Source organism: Syngnathus scovelli, chromosome 12 (assembly GCF_024217435.2).
Source record: "Syngnathus scovelli strain Florida chromosome 12, RoL_Ssco_1.2, whole genome shotgun sequence".
Taxonomy (NCBI): Eukaryota; Metazoa; Chordata; class Actinopteri; order Syngnathiformes; family Syngnathidae; genus Syngnathus; species Syngnathus scovelli.
The window spans coordinates 8991580-9011087 of record NC_090858.1 but is presented as its reverse complement, the minus strand read 5'-3'; the positions used below and the strand labels follow the sequence as shown (position 1 = coordinate 9011087).

Genomic DNA, 19508 nt, shown 5'->3' with positions numbered 1-19508 from the left:
AATATTAACAGCAGCAGTGGAAGTTGGAAAGGTCAACAGTACTCAATTTGAAGATGCAATAAGCCTTTACAACTTAATTTCCCACTCCCCAGTTACGCTCTATAGTTAGCTCTGCGGTTTGAACCGTTTTATTGCTCTTCTCAGACTGACATTTGGATGATTTGTATATGTGAATGCACATACAGCTGCACAATGCCACAATCAAATGTTGTACAAAATTTGACTTGTTTTGACTCATTTCCACGTTGCACTCTAGCGAAAAAGAATGTCTCCCTAAAGGGTCAGAATGGGTCCATACTGGATTGGGGAAAGAATCTCGTGCAACATTTACACAAGGAGCCCATTTACTTGACTCGCTGGCTGATCATACGTGATGCAATCCGGATATTCTTGTGATACTCGTTTAATCAGGACATTTAATTCAAATATTAATATAGATCAGGCCATTTATCGTATTTTACAAACTGTTTGGTGCACTGTATTATTAAGTGCACTATCAATGAAGAATTTGATTTTTTTTTAAAAATCATATTGAAGAGTTTTTGTCTATTTGATAGATTTAGCCTGACAACTGAATATAATATAAGGAATTTAGATTAAAGCAAAGCAGACATCCATCCACATAATTAATTTAATTGATTTAAAAAAAAATCCTACTTAAGACGCACTATGTTAAAAGGTGCATTATTTTTATAAAGCATTGTATGGTAAATAGTTGTTGTGCATTTGATAGATTTTGCCCGACAACTGAATGTAATAGAAAATAATTTGCATTAAAAACAACAAACTGAAAAGCTGACACACACTGTCCACACAATGACATTACAATGTCAATGTTATTATATGATATAACTATTGATACATTTGATACTACTGAACTATCTCAAAAATTTTATGTTGTATCTCCTGTAAATTCCAATTATTCATGCATACCATTCAATCAGATTTACATGGCACACAAGCAGGTACTCATAAAACATGTCTGGATTTCTGGTGAAATGAGTTCCACTGACTGTTTTCCCAGAGAAATAGTGTATGAAGTAAAGTACTTTCTAATGAGTTTTCTCATATGACCTTTCAACATGAAGCTGAACAGAAAAAAAAAACCACCACTTGTTATTTAAAAAGAAAAGACATTGCTTATCATTTCAAGGTATTGTGGAGAGGAAGCACGACCTAGGCACTCGCACTCATCTGCATTTTCATGTTCAAGTATGTACAGGCAGGCTTATGACTTAAGCATGCATAAGATGAAGACTATGGATGATTGTAGCACAGTAAGGTTTCCTGAAGAAAGGGCCAGATTTATGTTGGATGACTACGGATGATGGACATTTATGTTGCATTGACTGCTGAATTCTAATCTTGTGAATCTCCTTGGAAATCAGACTAATGCTCAAGCAGTTTAGCTAGTTTTGCTCATGGGACTTGTGATTGGATTCCCATTTGTCTGGAAGCTTTTTAAAGTAGCCAAAAGAGACCGATCCAGCACATAGCATACATTTCCCAAGATAGTGACTTAAAGCCACTGGAGCCTGGACAGTGCAAACATGCTGCAGGAAGGAGAAGGTGAACGTGGCAAATCATCACACAAAAACACACATTGACTCTTCTATATCCTGCCTATTCTGAAGGGGAATATCAAAATGATTTATGCGTGAATAATAAACATTTCTACTGTCGTATTTTGCTTCAAGCACATCCGTGGATCTCATTTGTGTTTCCCACTAGCTTCTATGAGTTTGCCATTGAACCTTGCTTCTGTCTGCTTTTACTTGAGAGAAAAAAAAAATGACCACCAAGCCTTCTTATGTGCTTTGCTGTTGTTTAGTTGTTTTTAATAACTAAATACAACCGTATTAACCTAGATTTCAAAGTGACAGCCTTAACTCAGTTTTGTTGAATACACAATATGTGTATGAAAGAGGCACCGTGATCAAGAACATGCATGCATGCATGTATTTATTTATTTTTGTTTGTGTAGTTGACAGGGACAGTGTACCTCAATGAACTTTTCTATAGATGCACCAGAATTAGCCAAGAGGAGAAGTATGTGCCATTCCTTATTGGATCCATTTACATATTACATGCTCCACGTCATGTGAAAGAAATGTTTCCACAATTTTATGCACCACAGAATGTATTTATGTGGAGTTTTTATTGTCTTTGGTCGGCCTAACATTTCATTTTTGTGCACTAATAGTTGTCGCAACCTTCACAATTTAAGTTTATTGCGTGAAGGCAAACCAGCTGTTGTGTTAAGTTTCATGAAAACTAAGTCCATTAAAAAAAAATGGTTCCTTGTAGAAAAACAATTGGCACAGCTATACAGGTTTTGAAGTATAGAGAACATCAAACTACAGCAAGTGTGTGCTAATAGCACCATATGTTCGGCAATGTTTGTACCCTGAAACTGCTTCAATGTCAAGAGACTGAAAAGAAAAAACACATTCATCCATATCCTGCTTTTGGATCACGGATGAGCATGTGTCTTTTCAGTCGACTTCCATTGAGAGGCAGTGTACAACCTTGACTAGTCACTAGGTAATTGCATATTCCGTATTTTCCGCACTATAAGGCGCACCGGATTATAAGGCTTCAGTGAATGGCCCATTTTAAAACTTTGTCCATATATAAGGCGCACCGGATTATAAAGCGCATGGAATAAATAACTCAACGTTGCTCAAACGTTAATGCAATCACAATATAGTAACACTTAAAATAGCGAAAACAATAACAATATATCAATAACTCATCGTTGCTCAAACGTTAATATCACACAACACAAAATAAACACGTACAGCTTACTTTAATAAATTAGTCTTCATCCACGAATCCATAGTGGTCCATATATAAGGCGCACCGGATTATAAGAAGCACTGTCGGCTTTTGACAAAATTTGAGGTTTTTAGGTGTGCCTTATAGTGCGGAACATACGGTACAGTACAAGTAGACAAACATAACCAACTACGAACCCATTGTTCTGCCCAGTAACATGACGGAGAAAATAATTGTATTACTCAACCATAACATTAAGTGCACTTGCATGAGCAACACGTTTGTATTCTTGTGGTCATTCATAAATGCAGTGGTGTACTACTGGATAGTTTCACACTGAGCTGTTTCTAATATTTTACCCCTCGCAACAAGGTAATGTCAGTAGAAACCAAGCTTCATAATGTTTTTGAAGGCGGAATTTTGATACTGCAGATTTTTCTAATGGAGTGCCCACTGAGTGAATAGTAGGTGAGCTTATTTAACCGCAGGCAAAGAATAGCTTACGAAAATGTAGTTTTTTTTCAACTTATTACTGTCCGTCTTTGCCGCATACAGACACGCACAGCAGCCAGCCTCATCAGCAGAGATTGTTATAGGCCAGTGTCCAGAGGTCACATCATTACCAATGCCGTCATGGATCATAGATACAGCCCTCGCATTAGTCCTTCCTTCATCATTTCCCCTCTGACCTTGTCCGCAGCTACACTTCCTCTCATCGTTCTCATTCCAAAAGACTAAATCCATCTCCTCTACACTCCCAGTATTCCCCACAGTCTCAAACACGAGCATTCTATCATGATAATTATTGAACGATCTGTATTAATTGACAAATCCATTAGAACATTGGTCAAACACGGACTGTAATATGGTGAATCGTTCAAGGCCCCCTGCAGGTCCTGTTGGCAGGTGGGGAATCATTTTTGTTTTCTCATTCGAAATGACTTTCTGAACATTCGGTTTTTGCCCAGTGATAATAATATCTGCAGTCCTTGTAGGAGGTTATTGACACATTCCTTCATCATGGGAGGAGCAGTGCTTGTCAATTAAATAATTCCTGTGTTGACATTGCGTCAACTCTTACAAATGTATCGAAAATCCATAAAGCCTGGCCTCCTCTTTCAGAAACATGATGTATCTTTTATAGAATTCTTCAAATTTTATATTATAGAATAGAACAATATGCCAAATTAAACATGTACCTTCTGGCTAAATTTGTTTTGGTATTTCTGAACTTTGAAGGGACTTGGCAAAAGCTGTTCAGCTCTCAGTTTGAGCAAATCATGTGAGCAATAAAATGCTTGAAGCCTCATACGTGCTGCACTCCAGCTGAGCTCAAATGTGTGGAAAAAGTAACAGATTTGTTGAATTAACATACAAATTGCTGATATATATTATCGGATGTGTTTTTCCGAATCTGGCGAGACAGCGTTTTACTGTCAAAATGTTTGATATTCTGTTCTACATGCAGCTTTAGGAGTCGCTTTGTGATGTTTTACACTGATGAAATGAGCAGGCAGCTTAGCAGAATGTTATCACTTCTATTTAGTCACACTGTGCTGAGCACTCATGCATAATTTTGTACATAAGCATTTACAAAACTCTCGCCATCTTTTAGGCAATATTTAAGTGGCTTCACTGGCCGTCTTACTGCCCTCTCTGTGATTTATTCAGTATCTAACATTGATCGGCTTTGGGAGTTTGGCTTCTTCAGTCCAGCACTTTCTTCTGCAGCTTTGGTAGTAACCATCATTTGTCGGAGTCCAATGTCAGGCGTCTGCTTTGATGTATAGATGGAGGCGTTTTGTTCAAAGGGACAACCTTTTCTGAGGCCTTCTTTGAAATGATAATGCTCCAGCTTGCTGCAGGTGGAGCCTCTGCCAGGGGTCAATCAAAGTCAAACTGGGAAGCTTCTCACAGTTTTCCCCGAGTGGCCGAAGCCACCTAATCTTAACATGGTGGTCACATTGACCTCTATCAGAACATCCATGTCATGAAAGAGTCACTGGCTAGATTTTAAAACTGACCCAATTCGCCTTTTTTCCCCTCCAGACATGAGCCTTAACAGCCAAAAGAGAGGGGGAAAAAAACTCAAGATTGAAATCAAGCCTCTTCCAAATGTTAAATCTGATATTGATCATGTACTGTATCTGCCGATTTTATCGCACTCTCAACCGACAAATCGGCTCTGTCCTGTCAGTACGTTCTTGCCGTCATCAAAATACGTCAATCTGTACACACCGGTGTCTTGCAAACATTAAAACGACATCTTCTGCAAAGATAAGCTAAAGAGAAAGCACTGAGCATCAAATATGATTTCATTTTTCCTCTACTTGACCTTTAAGTCATTTTGTTTTTTGTCTATGCTTTTAAATGTTAGTATATTATTATTACATGCTGCTGCCTTTTGTGCAGCCGGCATAGGCCAGCGTCTAAACATCCAGCTCTCGAGTACCATCCCAAACCCATGTAAGTGAGAAGGTTGTGTCAGGAAGGGCATACGGTGAAGAAAAAACTGTCCAAAACAAATTATGTGAGTAATTATGTTTTTGTCTGTGCTTTTAAATGTTAGTATATTATTATACGCTGCTGCCTTTTTGTGCAGCCGGCATAGATTATAATTGAGGCCAGTGTCTAAACATCTAGCTCTCGAGTACCATCCCAAGCCCATGTAAGTGGTAAGGTTGTGTCAGGAAGGGCATATGGTGGAAAAAAACTGTGCAAAACAAATTGTGAGTTACATGCTGTGGCGACCCCTGATGAGAGACGCTGAAGGTCAACTACTGCTTACTTCTGTGTTGCCACTGCTGTTTACGTGCATTTTGGATGTCTTACCATACGTATGTTGTCATTAATCCTTTGGCATGGTTCGGTTGAAGTGAGAAAACAATCTGACCTAGGTCCGAACCTATTTCAAATAGTAGATAACCACCAGTAGATAACCACCCCTATTCCTACATAAAGACACACGCATGCACATGGCCATGTTAACTCCTATTAGGCAAGGTATTGAGGATTCAAGTGGGAGAAAATTCTAATTGGAGCTATCCACAACCCACAGCAACAGAGAGAGACCGCCTTGACCCGGGTAGAACAGGGACTTATTGAACATTTTGTTGCCCCTCCCCACTGCAAGACTAATGTTAATTTGTTGTCGCTGTTCTGATTAGAATATGTCATGCAAGGATTTTTTTTTCACCCACTTTTCTCTGGCTACGCGCTCTGTGAACCAGGAGACGCAGGTGTGTGTAATTACATCAGCAATAAGGCTTGGACGCGGTTCGCCTGCCTCAAAGTGAAGCCCCGAACCAAACCTACATTGTAGACAACAAAAGAGGCAAAGTCCTACTGATGATGCCTTTGATGCTGCCATCTTTTATGAGGGGATATTTCTGGCTGCTAGCATATTTTAGTCTCTAGAACAATGACACATGCATACACAAACACACAGCGCTTGTCATATAAGGAAAGCAACCTGTGATATTAAACCTTTCAAGAAGTAATTTACACTGGTTATTAGATGCACCTGCGTAATTTAATAAACTCTAATACAACAGGTCAAACATTCCGTCTACTGCTGCTCTTGTCAATACAATCAGCACTAAATACTACTAAAAATACTTTAGTACTTCCATTATACCATACTTTCTGGACTATAAATTGCTCCAGAGTATAAGTCGCACCAGCCATAAAATGCTTAATAAAGGAGAAAAAGACATATATAAATCGCACTGGAGTATAAGTCGCATTTTTGTGGGAAATATATTTGACAATATCCAACACCAAGAACAGACATTAATAAGCAACAACAGGCTGAACGATACAGGATGCTAACGTTACATAAACACAAACGTGGAGCTCAGAACGTGCCTGACGTAAGATATTAAGAATTATTCAAATAACTTTAACATAAATAAGTTTATCGAACCATCTGTGTCACTCCAAATCCTTAAATCCATCAAAATCTTCGTCCTCTGTGTCACTTATAAACAACTCCACTGACTCCGGAAGTAGAGTCTGATGTCACTCATCGTCAGTTGCAGTTCCAATTATTCCACAGGCCTAGAGTGCCCTTATGCGGTTTAGTGTGAAAATAATGTGTACTGATATACTAGTAAGTAAGTAATGTGGTAATGATCAAGTAATAATGTGTTAATAATTTATAATTTCAATAATTTGTCCCTCCTGAGTATAAGTCGCACCCCCGACCAAACTATGAAAAAACAACTGCAATTTATAGTTCAGAAAACACGGTACTTAAAACAGTGGCATAGTGTCAACTATAACAAACTTAATTGTCATTTGGTATTAATCAAGATACTAATGAAATACAGACCTTACTGTAAGGATTTTTTCATCAAGCTGACCATCCCTGCCTGAAACAGTCATGGGATCCCCTCATGTTGCGCTCACCCTTTGGCAAAGACGCTCCAATCAGGGATGAATAATGACAAGGCATGGTAGCATGCAGAGAACCCAGCTTTTTAATTAGTCTTCCATTAACTTTTTCAACCTTGCTGGGTGTGAGCAGTGGCACACTTAGCTAACTGCACGTACACTGTACATGTGCATTTATCGTCTTGAAAATGTTGAATCAAAAATGTATGAGTTCGTTGTATATCATTATACATTCGCTTGAATTAGTGCTTCTTTTGGATATCAGTCGGCTTACGTGCCAATCAAGAGCTTCATAGAACATTTTAGGCAGCATGAAAGGTTAGCTGTGGGGTAATATTGGGATCTCGTGTGCTATAGCTTGCGATACGTTGGCATTCCCAAGCGCAATCCATTCTGCGATGCTGGTTGACCTCTGATTGGATTGCATTGTTTTGTTTTCAATTTGCAAACTTGGATATATGCAAGTCATCTATTTCAAAGTCAAACCACTCCCAGCTTCAAACTTCTATTACCTTTAAAGCCTCTGTCGTCAAGTGTATAGTTAAGTAAAACATATTAATAATAAAACGAACAAACAAACAAAAATGAGCGTTTTGTTCTTTGGAGTCAGTGATGCAACAACAATTTTGCTCAACTTCAGAACTGTATATAACTTTGGGGGCATTTTAACATTCAAGGCTCCATTCCAGGGAGATGTCATGCATTTGTTGAACAACTTTAAATTATCAATAGCAACGCTTACTGTAATTCCCCAGAAAACAGAAATGGCTGCATTTAATGTGTTCTGTGATAGAATAACATTACCAATGTTGCACTCCCTTAGAGTCCCTCACGATTAAATCTAATTCGTTTTATTTGTAATGTGACAGTTTGTTCCCTCTCGTGTATTTTGTCATCCTCTACCTTGTTTTGCCATCTGTGCCAATGAGCCCGGCCCGATTGAAATGCGCTAAATGAACAGGTTAAGTAAAAGAATATCTTGTTATACGCTGTGAGCATAGGCTCAAAAGCAGCCTTTCTTTGTGTTTCACAGTAAGGCTTGCCTTTAGTGTTTGTTTCACAGTGGGCACTCACTTTCAGGATTAAGCTCTAGAAGAGACGAATAAAATCTAAATCTGCTATCCTACAAAAAAAGCACACAGTACATTGCCACACACATTACTTTCACGTTATCTATGTGTGCACAACTCCAAATTATTTTTTTCCCTAATTGTTTGACGGTTGTCAGTGAGACATTTTACAAATAGTCATACTCTGAATAGCTAGCAAAAATAAAATGTCCTCATCCTGAAGTAACCCCTAACATTTACTACAAAGCCCCGGTGGTAGAACTATTTATAGATTTGTGTCGGTATGAAAACCAGAAGGGGGTCTCTTTGATTGTGAAAGTTGTGTTTGGTCCAGACTGGGACAAAGGCGAGTGAGATCCATTTCTCCCTCCATAGCTGTGCTACCTAATAACAATATTGACATCCATGTTTGAACATTACATCCTCCTGCTAATTGTGTAGAGACAGTTCTTAGGTCTTGTAATACTCGGGAAGTACAAATTCATAAGATTTCGTGCTAATTATACACCTTTATTTAAAAACACCATACACAGTTAGTAATTCTTTAGTAAAAACATTATCATGGACATAATCCTCACCTCAAAAATCACTTATTTTAAGGAGGTTAAAGGTTATTATACCATATATTATACAGGATTGAAAACAAGTGGATTTTGCAGTTCTATATTCTACAAACACAATATTTATCAGAATACCGTGTTTAGACTAATGGGGCTGCCGCATAGAACATATAAAGAAAATTTTTAACTTCCCCAGCATGGTATAAGACGGAAAACTCTAGGGAAATTATGCGCACTAACGTGACAGACTTTAATTGCAACGGTGCTGTCAACCCGTCACCTTCCTTCCACTTCGATGTCAATGACCAGTAATTTTACTGCCTTTGCAATTAGCAAATCAAGTTTTATCAAATCAGGATTATATTGCAAAATCAATAGATTGTTCAGCCCTAGTACCATGTTTCAACTAGTGTTGGCACTTTTTTGTGTAATTCCTCTTTGTTCTATTTTTCCCTACATCATTTGAGGTCAGTTTTTTCCTTCAGGTTAAATTGTTGGGCAGTTCGCAGTCAGCATTTTACTGCGCTGACTTTATAGCTTTGTTGTTATGTCTGGATTCTTAAATTTTTCTTTTTTTAACCACTCATAACACTGTAGAAGGGTAAAATTAAAAACAATTATGTGTAACTTTCTTTCTAGTGTTCGACCCGGTTTAATTTTTTTTTAAAGATACCAATATCAATGTAATTATGGCTTTATTACTCCCTCATGTGAACTAAAACATGTGTTTGCCATTTTAATTTTGTAAATTGCATACTTGGTGAAAGCATTCAAAATTGCTTGTTCCTTATGTGTTGTTGAAGGATATTGCTCTGCTGTAACGTGAACCCTTTTGGTAATAGCAATTCTGGTTATGTGTTCCACCATTTGCTAAAAGCGCTCTCAAATGGCTAATTCAGGTGGTCTCAATAGGGATGGTACCTAATCAGACTCCTGAACGAAGCTGATTGTGTCTTGCTAATGCGCAAAGTTTTAATATCCAAAATGTTCCGCTTGGTTACTCTATTATTGAACGTGCTGAGTTTACTTTGGAGTTAATTGTTTTTCTTCATCCTCTTTCTGTGCAGATCACACGCGTCATTTTCTGCGTCTTCCTAGAAACTGACTTAACCATCTACAAGAAGAAAATGTCCATTATTTTTGAAGGTATGGCTTTGTTCTGAATTGTTCATTTTGCATAAGGCTGTACACTGTTTTTGCACTTTATAATAGGCTCCACATTTTCAGTGGGAGACGAGTCTGGACTGCTGGCAAGCCACTGTAGTGCTCGCCCTCAATTACTACGAAGCCACGCTGTCGTAACACATGCGGAGTGTGTCTTGCTGAAATAAGATTTTTATTGTATTTTTTGTTTTACACAATGTCACAACCTCCATGAAATTAGATTTTTTCTTAAATAATTTAGGGTTCCAAATGAATGTGGCAAGAAGCAAATTTGGTAATTCATGCCAGCCTCGGATAATCCTTGCTTAGTGCTCTTCAATTCTTTATGTGCGATAAACATCTGTTACATTCTGCTCCCGTTCTATTTTACGGCTCTCCCTGACGCCCTCCATCCTTGGTAGCAGCATTAATTTTTGGCGAGGGCAGAAGGCGTAACAAGTTCTGATGGAGGCTCCATTGAGGATTGGGTTGAATAGCTCTGGAGCCATTCAGCTGAGGCTGTCTGGCTTTACCAGCCTTGCATTACCTCCCATTTACCTTACTTTTCACCCCCCACCTCCCCAACGGAATAGCGGCTCTCAGGCCTACGTCTCGCTTCTCCCAGATGGAGAGTGTTTCGTTCCCTGTGTGCGCCCATCATCTGTCCTGCTCGCCTTCCTGAAAGATTACATTCTCGGTAGAGACCTTAATTATATCGCCTGCCCTGGTGTACCCAGTCCCCGTCTCATCATATTAGTGCTCTGAGATGAGAATCTGGAGCTGTTGTTCTCCAGTTATCACTCCAGCCACTTACAAGAGCTGTCACTGGATAACTGCCCTACATCTCGCTATAAGCGGCAATGGAGGAGAAACATAAGAGCTATCTCTGCTTGTCACAGAGAGAATGTTTGAGATTCAGTGGCGATATTGTGTTAAATGTCGTCGCTGTCGGGAAGAATCCTTGCATTTCCAAAGTCATTACTTTTGAAGATTTAAAAAAAAATTGTATTTTACCTTAGTTAAGAGACATTGCATCGCTCAAGTTGGTATTATACATTTGCTATCGTATGTTGTGCACTAACGCAGTATCATAAAAAAGAAACATTATTATTATGCTGTCCCAAATTAAAATGGCACGGACACTGCTTCTGCCAGCTGTTCACCACCCCCACCGGACATACTAAAATCTTCCATATTTCACTAAAGCTAATGTTTGTGGTTGCATCATCTTCCCAAACAGTTTTTTCCAGAGTTCTAATATTGTCTTAAATAGTAGAATAAGGTAACTAAGAAGAAGTAATAGGTGTAGATATATCAGCTCACTCAGATTTACCTTCATAGCCACGGTAGTTTTCCGTAACTGTGATCTGCGCCCGTGTGTGATGGAGATGATGTGACACCTCTAAATCTCTTTAAGTCTTACACATTATTTGCATAGTCAGTGACAGCCGCAGCAACTCAATAAAGAAATATGGCAAAAATAATTATAACACAATTTCTGCTGTGAATATGAACTTGACACCATGATTCTAAGGCCTGTCTGGAAGCTGATAGCTTTGACACAAACAAAGAAATGCTGATTGGAAGGAGTGCAACACGTTCAAAGGCATTTAGCCTACGAAGAATGACAGCAGGTGTGTATCAGAACATTTCATTATCCTCACGGTCGGAGACAGGCAATCAGATGTCTTTTGCTGCACCATTCAGTGCATCACACGGATACCTGAGACAATGTTGGGTCCCCTGACATTGTTGAGCGTTTGATGTGTCACATTACATGGACGCTGCCTATTATCTTTTGCTCTACTCCTCACTTGCTCTCACTTAGACCTCGTCTTCAAGCCACTTGTTCTTCCCTTTCCTCTGCTTTATCATTTACAAGACCCTCCCCAAGAGTATTGTTGTCATGCATTTCTTGATGACCATGAAGTATAACAAATCCCTGAAGCGAAGCACTCTCATAATAAAAAGCAAGTCAGCCAATGTATCTTTTGTATTTATTAGATTTTTTTAATAACAATAATTTTCAACATTTCCGATTCACACTATAAGCATTCGGGAAAAGAACCATGAGAAAAATAAAGTGAGCATTTGAGATGAACAGAAACTTCAAACAACAACTGCCGCTTCATTTCGGCTGGAAAGAACATTATTGCAGTTTTAAAGATAATGAACATTTTGTCATTTCAAATAAAGTTTTCCCATCAATCAAAGCAGCCCTATATGAAAATATGACTAGGGAAATCAATTAATTGAGAATAATATATTGGGTCGTTTTTGATTGACACCATGCTTGCCTTGCCACAAATAATTTGCAAGCAGTGAGGCAGCTGTGGTTTTAGATGGTGAAACCACATTGAAATTGATTCTGGTTACACTTCTCTACTAATGTGATCAGGGTGGCTGCCCACAAGCTGGTTTCCATCATTTCATCCCATCGGTGAGCCTCGGCGCTGACAGTATGAAACTAGCCCTCAGATCCGTAGGGGCCGTCGTGTTCTCACCAACTGTTTCACTGACTTTGCGACTGACAATTGTTTACATGGCTGTTAATACTCTCTATACTCCCAATTCCATGCCCCCACAACCGCCTGTCTGTGACAGAAGCGTCTGCCCTCCACCTCCAACTGCTCGGGAAATGGCAAAGCTGCACTGTGCACACAGTCACACACGCATAATATGTTGACAGAGGATATGAGGGGCAGCGGCAGGCAGCCCTGTGAGGGGTGAAAATGAAGTCTGTGTTGGTTTCACAAGGATTTCCCTCAGAGCTGGGAAATAAGATGACCAGAGTGTGTTAGTGATGTGATCACCAGAAAGCGCGCTGGATCACACCTCCTCAGTCAGTTTTGACAGATCTAAGGATACACTTTAAGCACATCTGTCAACATGTTTAAACATACATTCCAGATAAGTAGAAGTGAGCTAGGAATGGGACAGAACTCTCTGCAGGGAAAGTGCAACTCACCGTCATGGTTAAATGTAAAAACCACAAGCGGAGAATTTGACGGAAAACAATTTGAAGATGCTCCAATTTTATTCAAATCTCTGACGTGGATTCGTTAAGGTTTCACACTTGAAAACAAAGACAAGGGAGTGAAAACCGTACTGATACATTTTACGGTCTGCAAGTGTTGCCTGTTTCGTGCCCCGTAATTTTATGGAAACACAGATGTCTATTGAGAATGATTTTGAAAGGGAAAGAACGAGAGGCAGAAAAAGTTGTAAAATGAACACATAAAGCGAGGTACTAAACGAGTGAATGGATATTGAAAGGAACTGTCATTTAGCAAGAATTTGTGGAATAAAGGAAGGGGGAAAGGAAGAAAGAGAAATATTTCGATATTTTCTTGATTAGATTGAAAAACGGGAGAATGTGTCAGTCAGTGAGTAACTGAGCGAGCGACTGCAGAAATATTGTGAGGGAAGGGAACAAAGAAGAAGAGTGTTGATGAGTGGTAATAATGTGATAGCTTGTGACAGTGGCTGAGACTCTCCATGTTTCCCAAAGCAGGCTTAGATGAATGCACTGAAGCCTTTTATTCCGTGCTATACAATAGAAAAAAAAGGCTGTCACTGACTCCACTGGGAGCTCTGATGCGCTCAGAGCAGATGACAAAAGCCTTTCATCACATTGGATGCTTGCTCACTAAGGTGCAATCATGACACAGACATGTTCTTGTACCCATTTTGCCCTTAAACATATGAATAGCATGTGTATATTTCTCAAGGCAGCACACAGCATATGGTGTCATGCTTTAAAGCTTTGAGCTGCATGCCGATCTGAGCCGAGACTGTGTGTTTGGATAATGGGAGCCGAGCTCAGTTGCTCTCTGTCTGCCTCGGAAGGAACATTCGTAGCCGTCCTCTCATCTCCCTCTTTGCAGCTAAACTCGTCAGAGTAGAAACACCTCTGGTTCACTCTGTCAGGCGCCGAGAAAATCAGAGATTTTTAAGACCCGGTTGTCCAACTCGGCTTACATTTCCTTGTACTGGGAGGAAACGGAAGGTTTTGTGTAATATATGCTGAGCTAACTTCTATAGATTAATTGAAAAGGGATGTCTCTCTTGCACACACACAGACACACACACGCTCACACACAAAGTGAGTCATTTTGATGTAGTAACTCACTAGATCCAAGGGTGTCTGGTATTGCAGTTCAGAGAGCCTGTTATGAAATGTCTGATCTGGTGTAAGGGTAAGCAGAAGGAAGAAAAAAAAAAAATAAAGAGCGTTATTATAACTACCATTCTCACAGAATGTATCCGTCTACATTATTAGTGAACACAGCAATGGAATATCTCTCACTCCATCACATTTCAATGAAATGTTAACCAGATTTGCAGGACACTGTAAATGAAGTAATTGTAATTAGAATCAAGAAACATATTTTGTAGATGTGTTGTATCAGCTACAAGCTTTGACAGGCTGTCTTTTCCCACCTTTCCCCAGACAATGAGATGGAGGTTGCAGACGAGCATCTGAAGGGAGGTGAGTGACAGAATATTTTATGGTTGCCTTTTCACCTTAACACCTCCCTTTCCTGCGCACACACAACCTGAGTGAGTGGCAGAGCTTCGCCTCGTGACAGTGATTTGCACGTTTTTTTTATGTATTCAGCAGAAGAAATTGAATGTTTGTTCATCCGCTGACAAGTTGAATCACGATGTTGCTGCTGTTAAAAATACTTAATGCCAGCTACGGGTACACTGCTTTACAAGAGCTTATGTCCGCTGCTAATTCCCAGCGTCAGTCTCTTCATCCGGCTCACTGGCACCATGCCTTCAGACCACCTAAAGTGAGCGCCAAAGCAACATCTCCCAGCAGCGTGTGCTAGGCTGGAGAACAAACACAACCACCAACGCGTCAGTCTTTTATCGCTGCTCCATCTTGGCAAGTGGCCTGTAGCACCCAGATACTGCTTATCATGTTTTAACTATTGACATTTGTCCATGTGCCGTCGTTCTGAATAAAGACAAAGCACCAATGACAATTTACATAAACAAGTGAGAAGTTCAGCTGAGTGTTTTTGTCACCTTGGGAATTTTCTTTGCGTGTGAGTGAGCTAGATTTTGTTCTGTTTGTTGGTAAGCTTGCTGTTTTTGTGTGCTTGTTTATTTTCTCTTTTCAAACTCTGAACTGCAATCTGAACCAGAGTCACCTAACAGAGGAATACGGATACGGTCTGTTAGAGGAATTTAGTTTCTTTTTTGACGTCTGATGTCCCCTGCCGTAGAATAACAAAAATGCATTCAAAGTATAGGTCACTTCTCTTTCATGTATCATATATTATGATTTGTGTTCGGTGTGTTTTAATTTAAACTTCTCTTTGATATACTAACTGGCTTTTTCAACAATTAACACTTATAGATAACACTGATCAACAAATATAGATGATTTTTTTGGTGTGTGTGCTGATTCTGGATCAGCTCTCGTTTTTTTGTATAGCATATCAGGTTTTTGTCATAACAATAATGTAATATAGTAATATGTATTGTAAGATATATGAATTAATGCTTAGCTTCAGCAACAAGTTCATTTTATTTTTGATTTGGTTGAGGGAACTTGTCCTGATCTGTTATTTACAGTTAGTTTTGAACCAGATGTTACACCACATCACCTTCCAGCATGAGGCTATTTCAATAAAACTTCTCATGTCATATTGCCAGCACTGTCCTGGTCCACACGGGCTTTTTTGAAGTGCTGCCTTTTTATTTTGCGCCATCAGCCAGAGTTTGACTCACTGCTATATGGAACCTATTCAAAGGTTCAAATGGCTGCTGAATGGCTCACATTCTCTGGCAGATTTTTTTTCCCCCAAACTGTACTCTGGGGTCGCTCTCAAAGCCTTGCATTGCCCCATTGGAGTCAGATTTTGTCAGGGAGTTATAAAACAACAGCATGTAAAAGCATTTCACTCTCCCCTTGCACTGTTGTCCTGGGGTCAGCCTATTCAGAATAACCAAGTTGGAACAATAAGTCTGAGTCCATCATGCATTGTCTGTTTATCGAGCAGTCGGATGATTTGACAATCTGTTACCCTTGTGTCACTAAATCGTTATTTTCTTGCAGATAACACATCACCGTCTACAAAATCAACAGCCAAGGATGACAGTGACAATAACAGAGGTTTGTGTGAAGCATCCATACTATTGTTTCCACCTGCAATATTTACAAACAACAATGGTCATTTTTTTGACAACATACTAAGAGCTGTTTAATATTTAACCATTCTCATTTAACTACAGAAAGTGGAAATATTAGTCATCTGTATGATGACCATTTTAAATACAGCACTATTGTGCAGTTACGGCTGATAATTTAGCCAGTTTATTTTGGAAGTCAGTGCTGTTAATGATGACTCATCATTGGCACGTTTATATGTACGTATTTGGCGGGAAATAGTGTCTTGCATTTGGCAATTGTTTCATTGGTGACCAATCACCAGTCATAGCCAGCACTGAGTATTCTCAAATTCCTCTTTGGGCGAATGAATACAGCAGCATGAAGATTGGTCCTTTTCAAACAAATGTTTTCTGGGAGGCAAACTTGTTCAAGAAGCCATTATCTGGCTATTCTGCAGCTTCAGCCCCTTTGGATGTGTAATATTGAAACAATTATAGGCTTCTCCGATACGATGGACCAAAGATAATTAGATTCTTACACTGGAGGGTGTTAGTAGGCAATTAAAATGGTACACCATCCATTTGTCTCCAAGCCTAAAGGTTGCAGGGAATTTTTAAAGATAGCAGTCATGGTTGTTTTCCCCGGAGGGATGGCTCATCGTGCTGATTGCGGAAGGCTGGACTAGATAGCGCAGTCACTTCAAGGGCGTCAATAATTCGGTGTTTCTTAAACAAAGTGCAGTTTTGCTACCTTCCTGTCTGCCTGTATTTCAATCTCCCTGTTCAGCATACATTCCTATTTAATCTTGCGAAAGCTATTCAAAATGATTCACAAATTCAATCAGTAGCATTAAGAGGCATAAGTATTTTGTAATAATCTTTATAAATCCTAATTTATCGGGCCCTCCAGCTTAATAGTAACTAATCCAGTCACAAAAGGCCCCGGCACAGCTTTCGAGCATGGGAACACTCAGTCCTTGAGACAACCTCTCTCACAGGAAGAGAATAAATTTATTTTGTAGTGGCTTCCATGTAAAGGTTAAGTGTGGATTGAGCGTATAGGGGGGGATTGATCATAGAAAATACTCAGATAGGACAAAGTGTAGGAAATGCACTTTCGGAAGGAAAAATAAATAAATAAATAGCACATGTCAGCTATGCGATATTCATAATTCAAGATGCTTGAGCATCTCATACAACACCAAATGCTCCCGCTCAAAACCCAATGCACTTTATCGGTTGCCGTTCATATGTGGAGCACTTGTTCGTATAAGTTATACTCTGTTGCAGTGCTGCTGGAATGTGTCTGTCAATATGCATCTGTGTGATGCATCACACTCCTCAGGGAACTTCATGGTCCTCACACCACGGGTCAGCTGTGAGAGGCTTTTAGCTGTTGTACAGATGAAAGGAAAACATTATGGTTGCTTCCAAGTGTGCTTTCTTGAAGAAAAAAAAACACTAGTTAGAGAAGTGACACACTATAATAATGAAAAAAAGCACTATTATTATGTACTGCAGAAGGTACAGTGTGTGGTAGGCAAAAAAACACAAATAAACCCAAGCATCGTCTTTTATACGGATGCCCACCTTGTTCTCTCAAGTTTACTTGGAAATACGTATTTGCAGCACCTTCTCACTTGACTACTTTGCAGCGGCAAACAAAGCAAAAGTGCTTTTGGCCATATGTTCAGTTTTCTCCTCGAAACAGGTACAATGCCATTAAACTGTTCATAATGATAATAGTGTTGAGTCATAACTGACTCTTTGAACGTTTGTGCAGTTTATACTAAAAGCGTCATTGGATGATCCTCAACCTTGCTCATCTTAAAGCAAGTTTGTGCAATTTACAACTTAAGTTTTTCCTCACATTTAAACCTTGTCTTGTATCTTTTCATGTATGTGCACCAGAAAAGTTTTTCCCAAATATGTCAAATTGGGAGAAATATGCATTTCAATTGACAAGTTTATTTGTGTTTCTTGACTACCTAGGCCAAAACACAAGAACAGATGAATCATTCACCATAGATTTATACTGAGTTTTTTTATTTATTTATTTGTTTTTTTTATAATAGAGACACCTGATTTGGCAAGCAGCCCCGTAGTGTTTGCTATTTGGCATCAGGGCGGTATTAGTGAGATTAGTAGGTGTCACAGGGCACACAATAAAACGTGAACCTTGAGCCAGTAATCAATGTCTTGCTGGATGTGTTTATCTGGGTTGCTACAGTTTCTGGTAACGAGAAGAGGAAAGAAAAATAGCGGTGACTGCGGACTGTGCATGGAGATAAATAACATTGAGTGGGCCTACGCTCAGCCACTCTACAGGCATCGCTGACAAACACTGCAAGAATTATTTGACTGTGAGCTTATGGTCATCATAATGGCCTTTTTGCACGTGCCTCATCTTATTTTTTTTCTTTGCTTCAGTTGGCTTTTATAGGAGGGGTGGATGAGAGGGCAATGGAAAGAATGTGTTCGATTTTCATTTATTGCCGAGTATGAGCTCCATCTGTAGATATCCACTCAAGTCAAGCAGGACACAGAGGGAAGGATGCATATCAATTTTTGAATCATTTATTTCTTTGTAACACTTAACCCTGTTGTTGTCATGAATAAATCATACACATGTCTGAAAGGCATGAGTTTTTTTTTTAACAAAACACGACTATTAAAACAATAGGAAAATTACAATATCTAAAAAATATATATCCTCATTAAGGCTGAGTGCTCTAGTGCGGGTTTGAGTTGAGAGCAGCTTTGTATGTCGTTGCTGACCAGTAGTGAAGTATCCTGGACCTGCAGTCACAATGAAAAGGGGAGGTTAGGTACTCTTCGTGTTGGAAAGAACGCTTGTGCCAATGCTGCCACCTGCTGTTTGTAACGCACGAGTGAGTTGGATGTTGGTGGGTGTCATTGTGGAGACACTTCCTTCTAATGGTCCTAATCTTGGAGCCATTATAAATCACAGCTGCCCTACATATGATGTTTTGTCACCCCGTGTTCGCGGGGCATTCTTTATTGCAGATTGAGCACAGTTGTTCTCAATAAGATCAATATAAATGATGAAATCATGTGGGGGGGAAATTGCATTTAGCCTCTTTTCACGTCTGATATGTTGTTTGGGATCACTATTTTATGATTATGACAGTCATTCAAGCCTTTTCAACGCAGAGTGTGACCTCAGCCTTCATCTTAACTTGCTTTTCCCTCTAAGGTATTCCATTCGGCCCTCTCGGTGAGGCTCCATCTCCAAATGTCAGTCATGATTAATAGAAAGGATTGTCATTGACTGCGTGTCACCGGTATTCGGCATGATAGACAGAGGCAGCCACTCCAGATAAACATGCAGTGATGCTGGAACTGGACTTTTATTCCATTTAATAGAGGCTGACGTTTGTATTGTTCGGCGTGCACGGCAAAATTGTGCAGATAT

At 39.4% G+C, this 19508-nt stretch overlaps 1 protein-coding gene across 7 annotated transcripts in view; it reads left to right on the top strand.

The window, feature by feature from the left end:
* The window catches only part of macrod2 (mono-ADP ribosylhydrolase 2), a 277199-nt gene that overhangs the window by 238884 nt on the left and 18807 nt on the right, over positions 1-19508 (top strand). For all 7 annotated transcript variants that reach the window (XM_049736627.1, XM_049736628.1, XM_049736626.1 and 4 more), the window contains 3 exons: positions 9871-9949; positions 14400-14438; positions 16020-16076. In XM_049736627.1, the coding sequence (XP_049592584.1) occupies positions 9871-9949; positions 14400-14438; positions 16020-16076 (175 nt within the window). The remainder of the gene's footprint in view (positions 1-9870; positions 9950-14399; positions 14439-16019; positions 16077-19508) is intronic.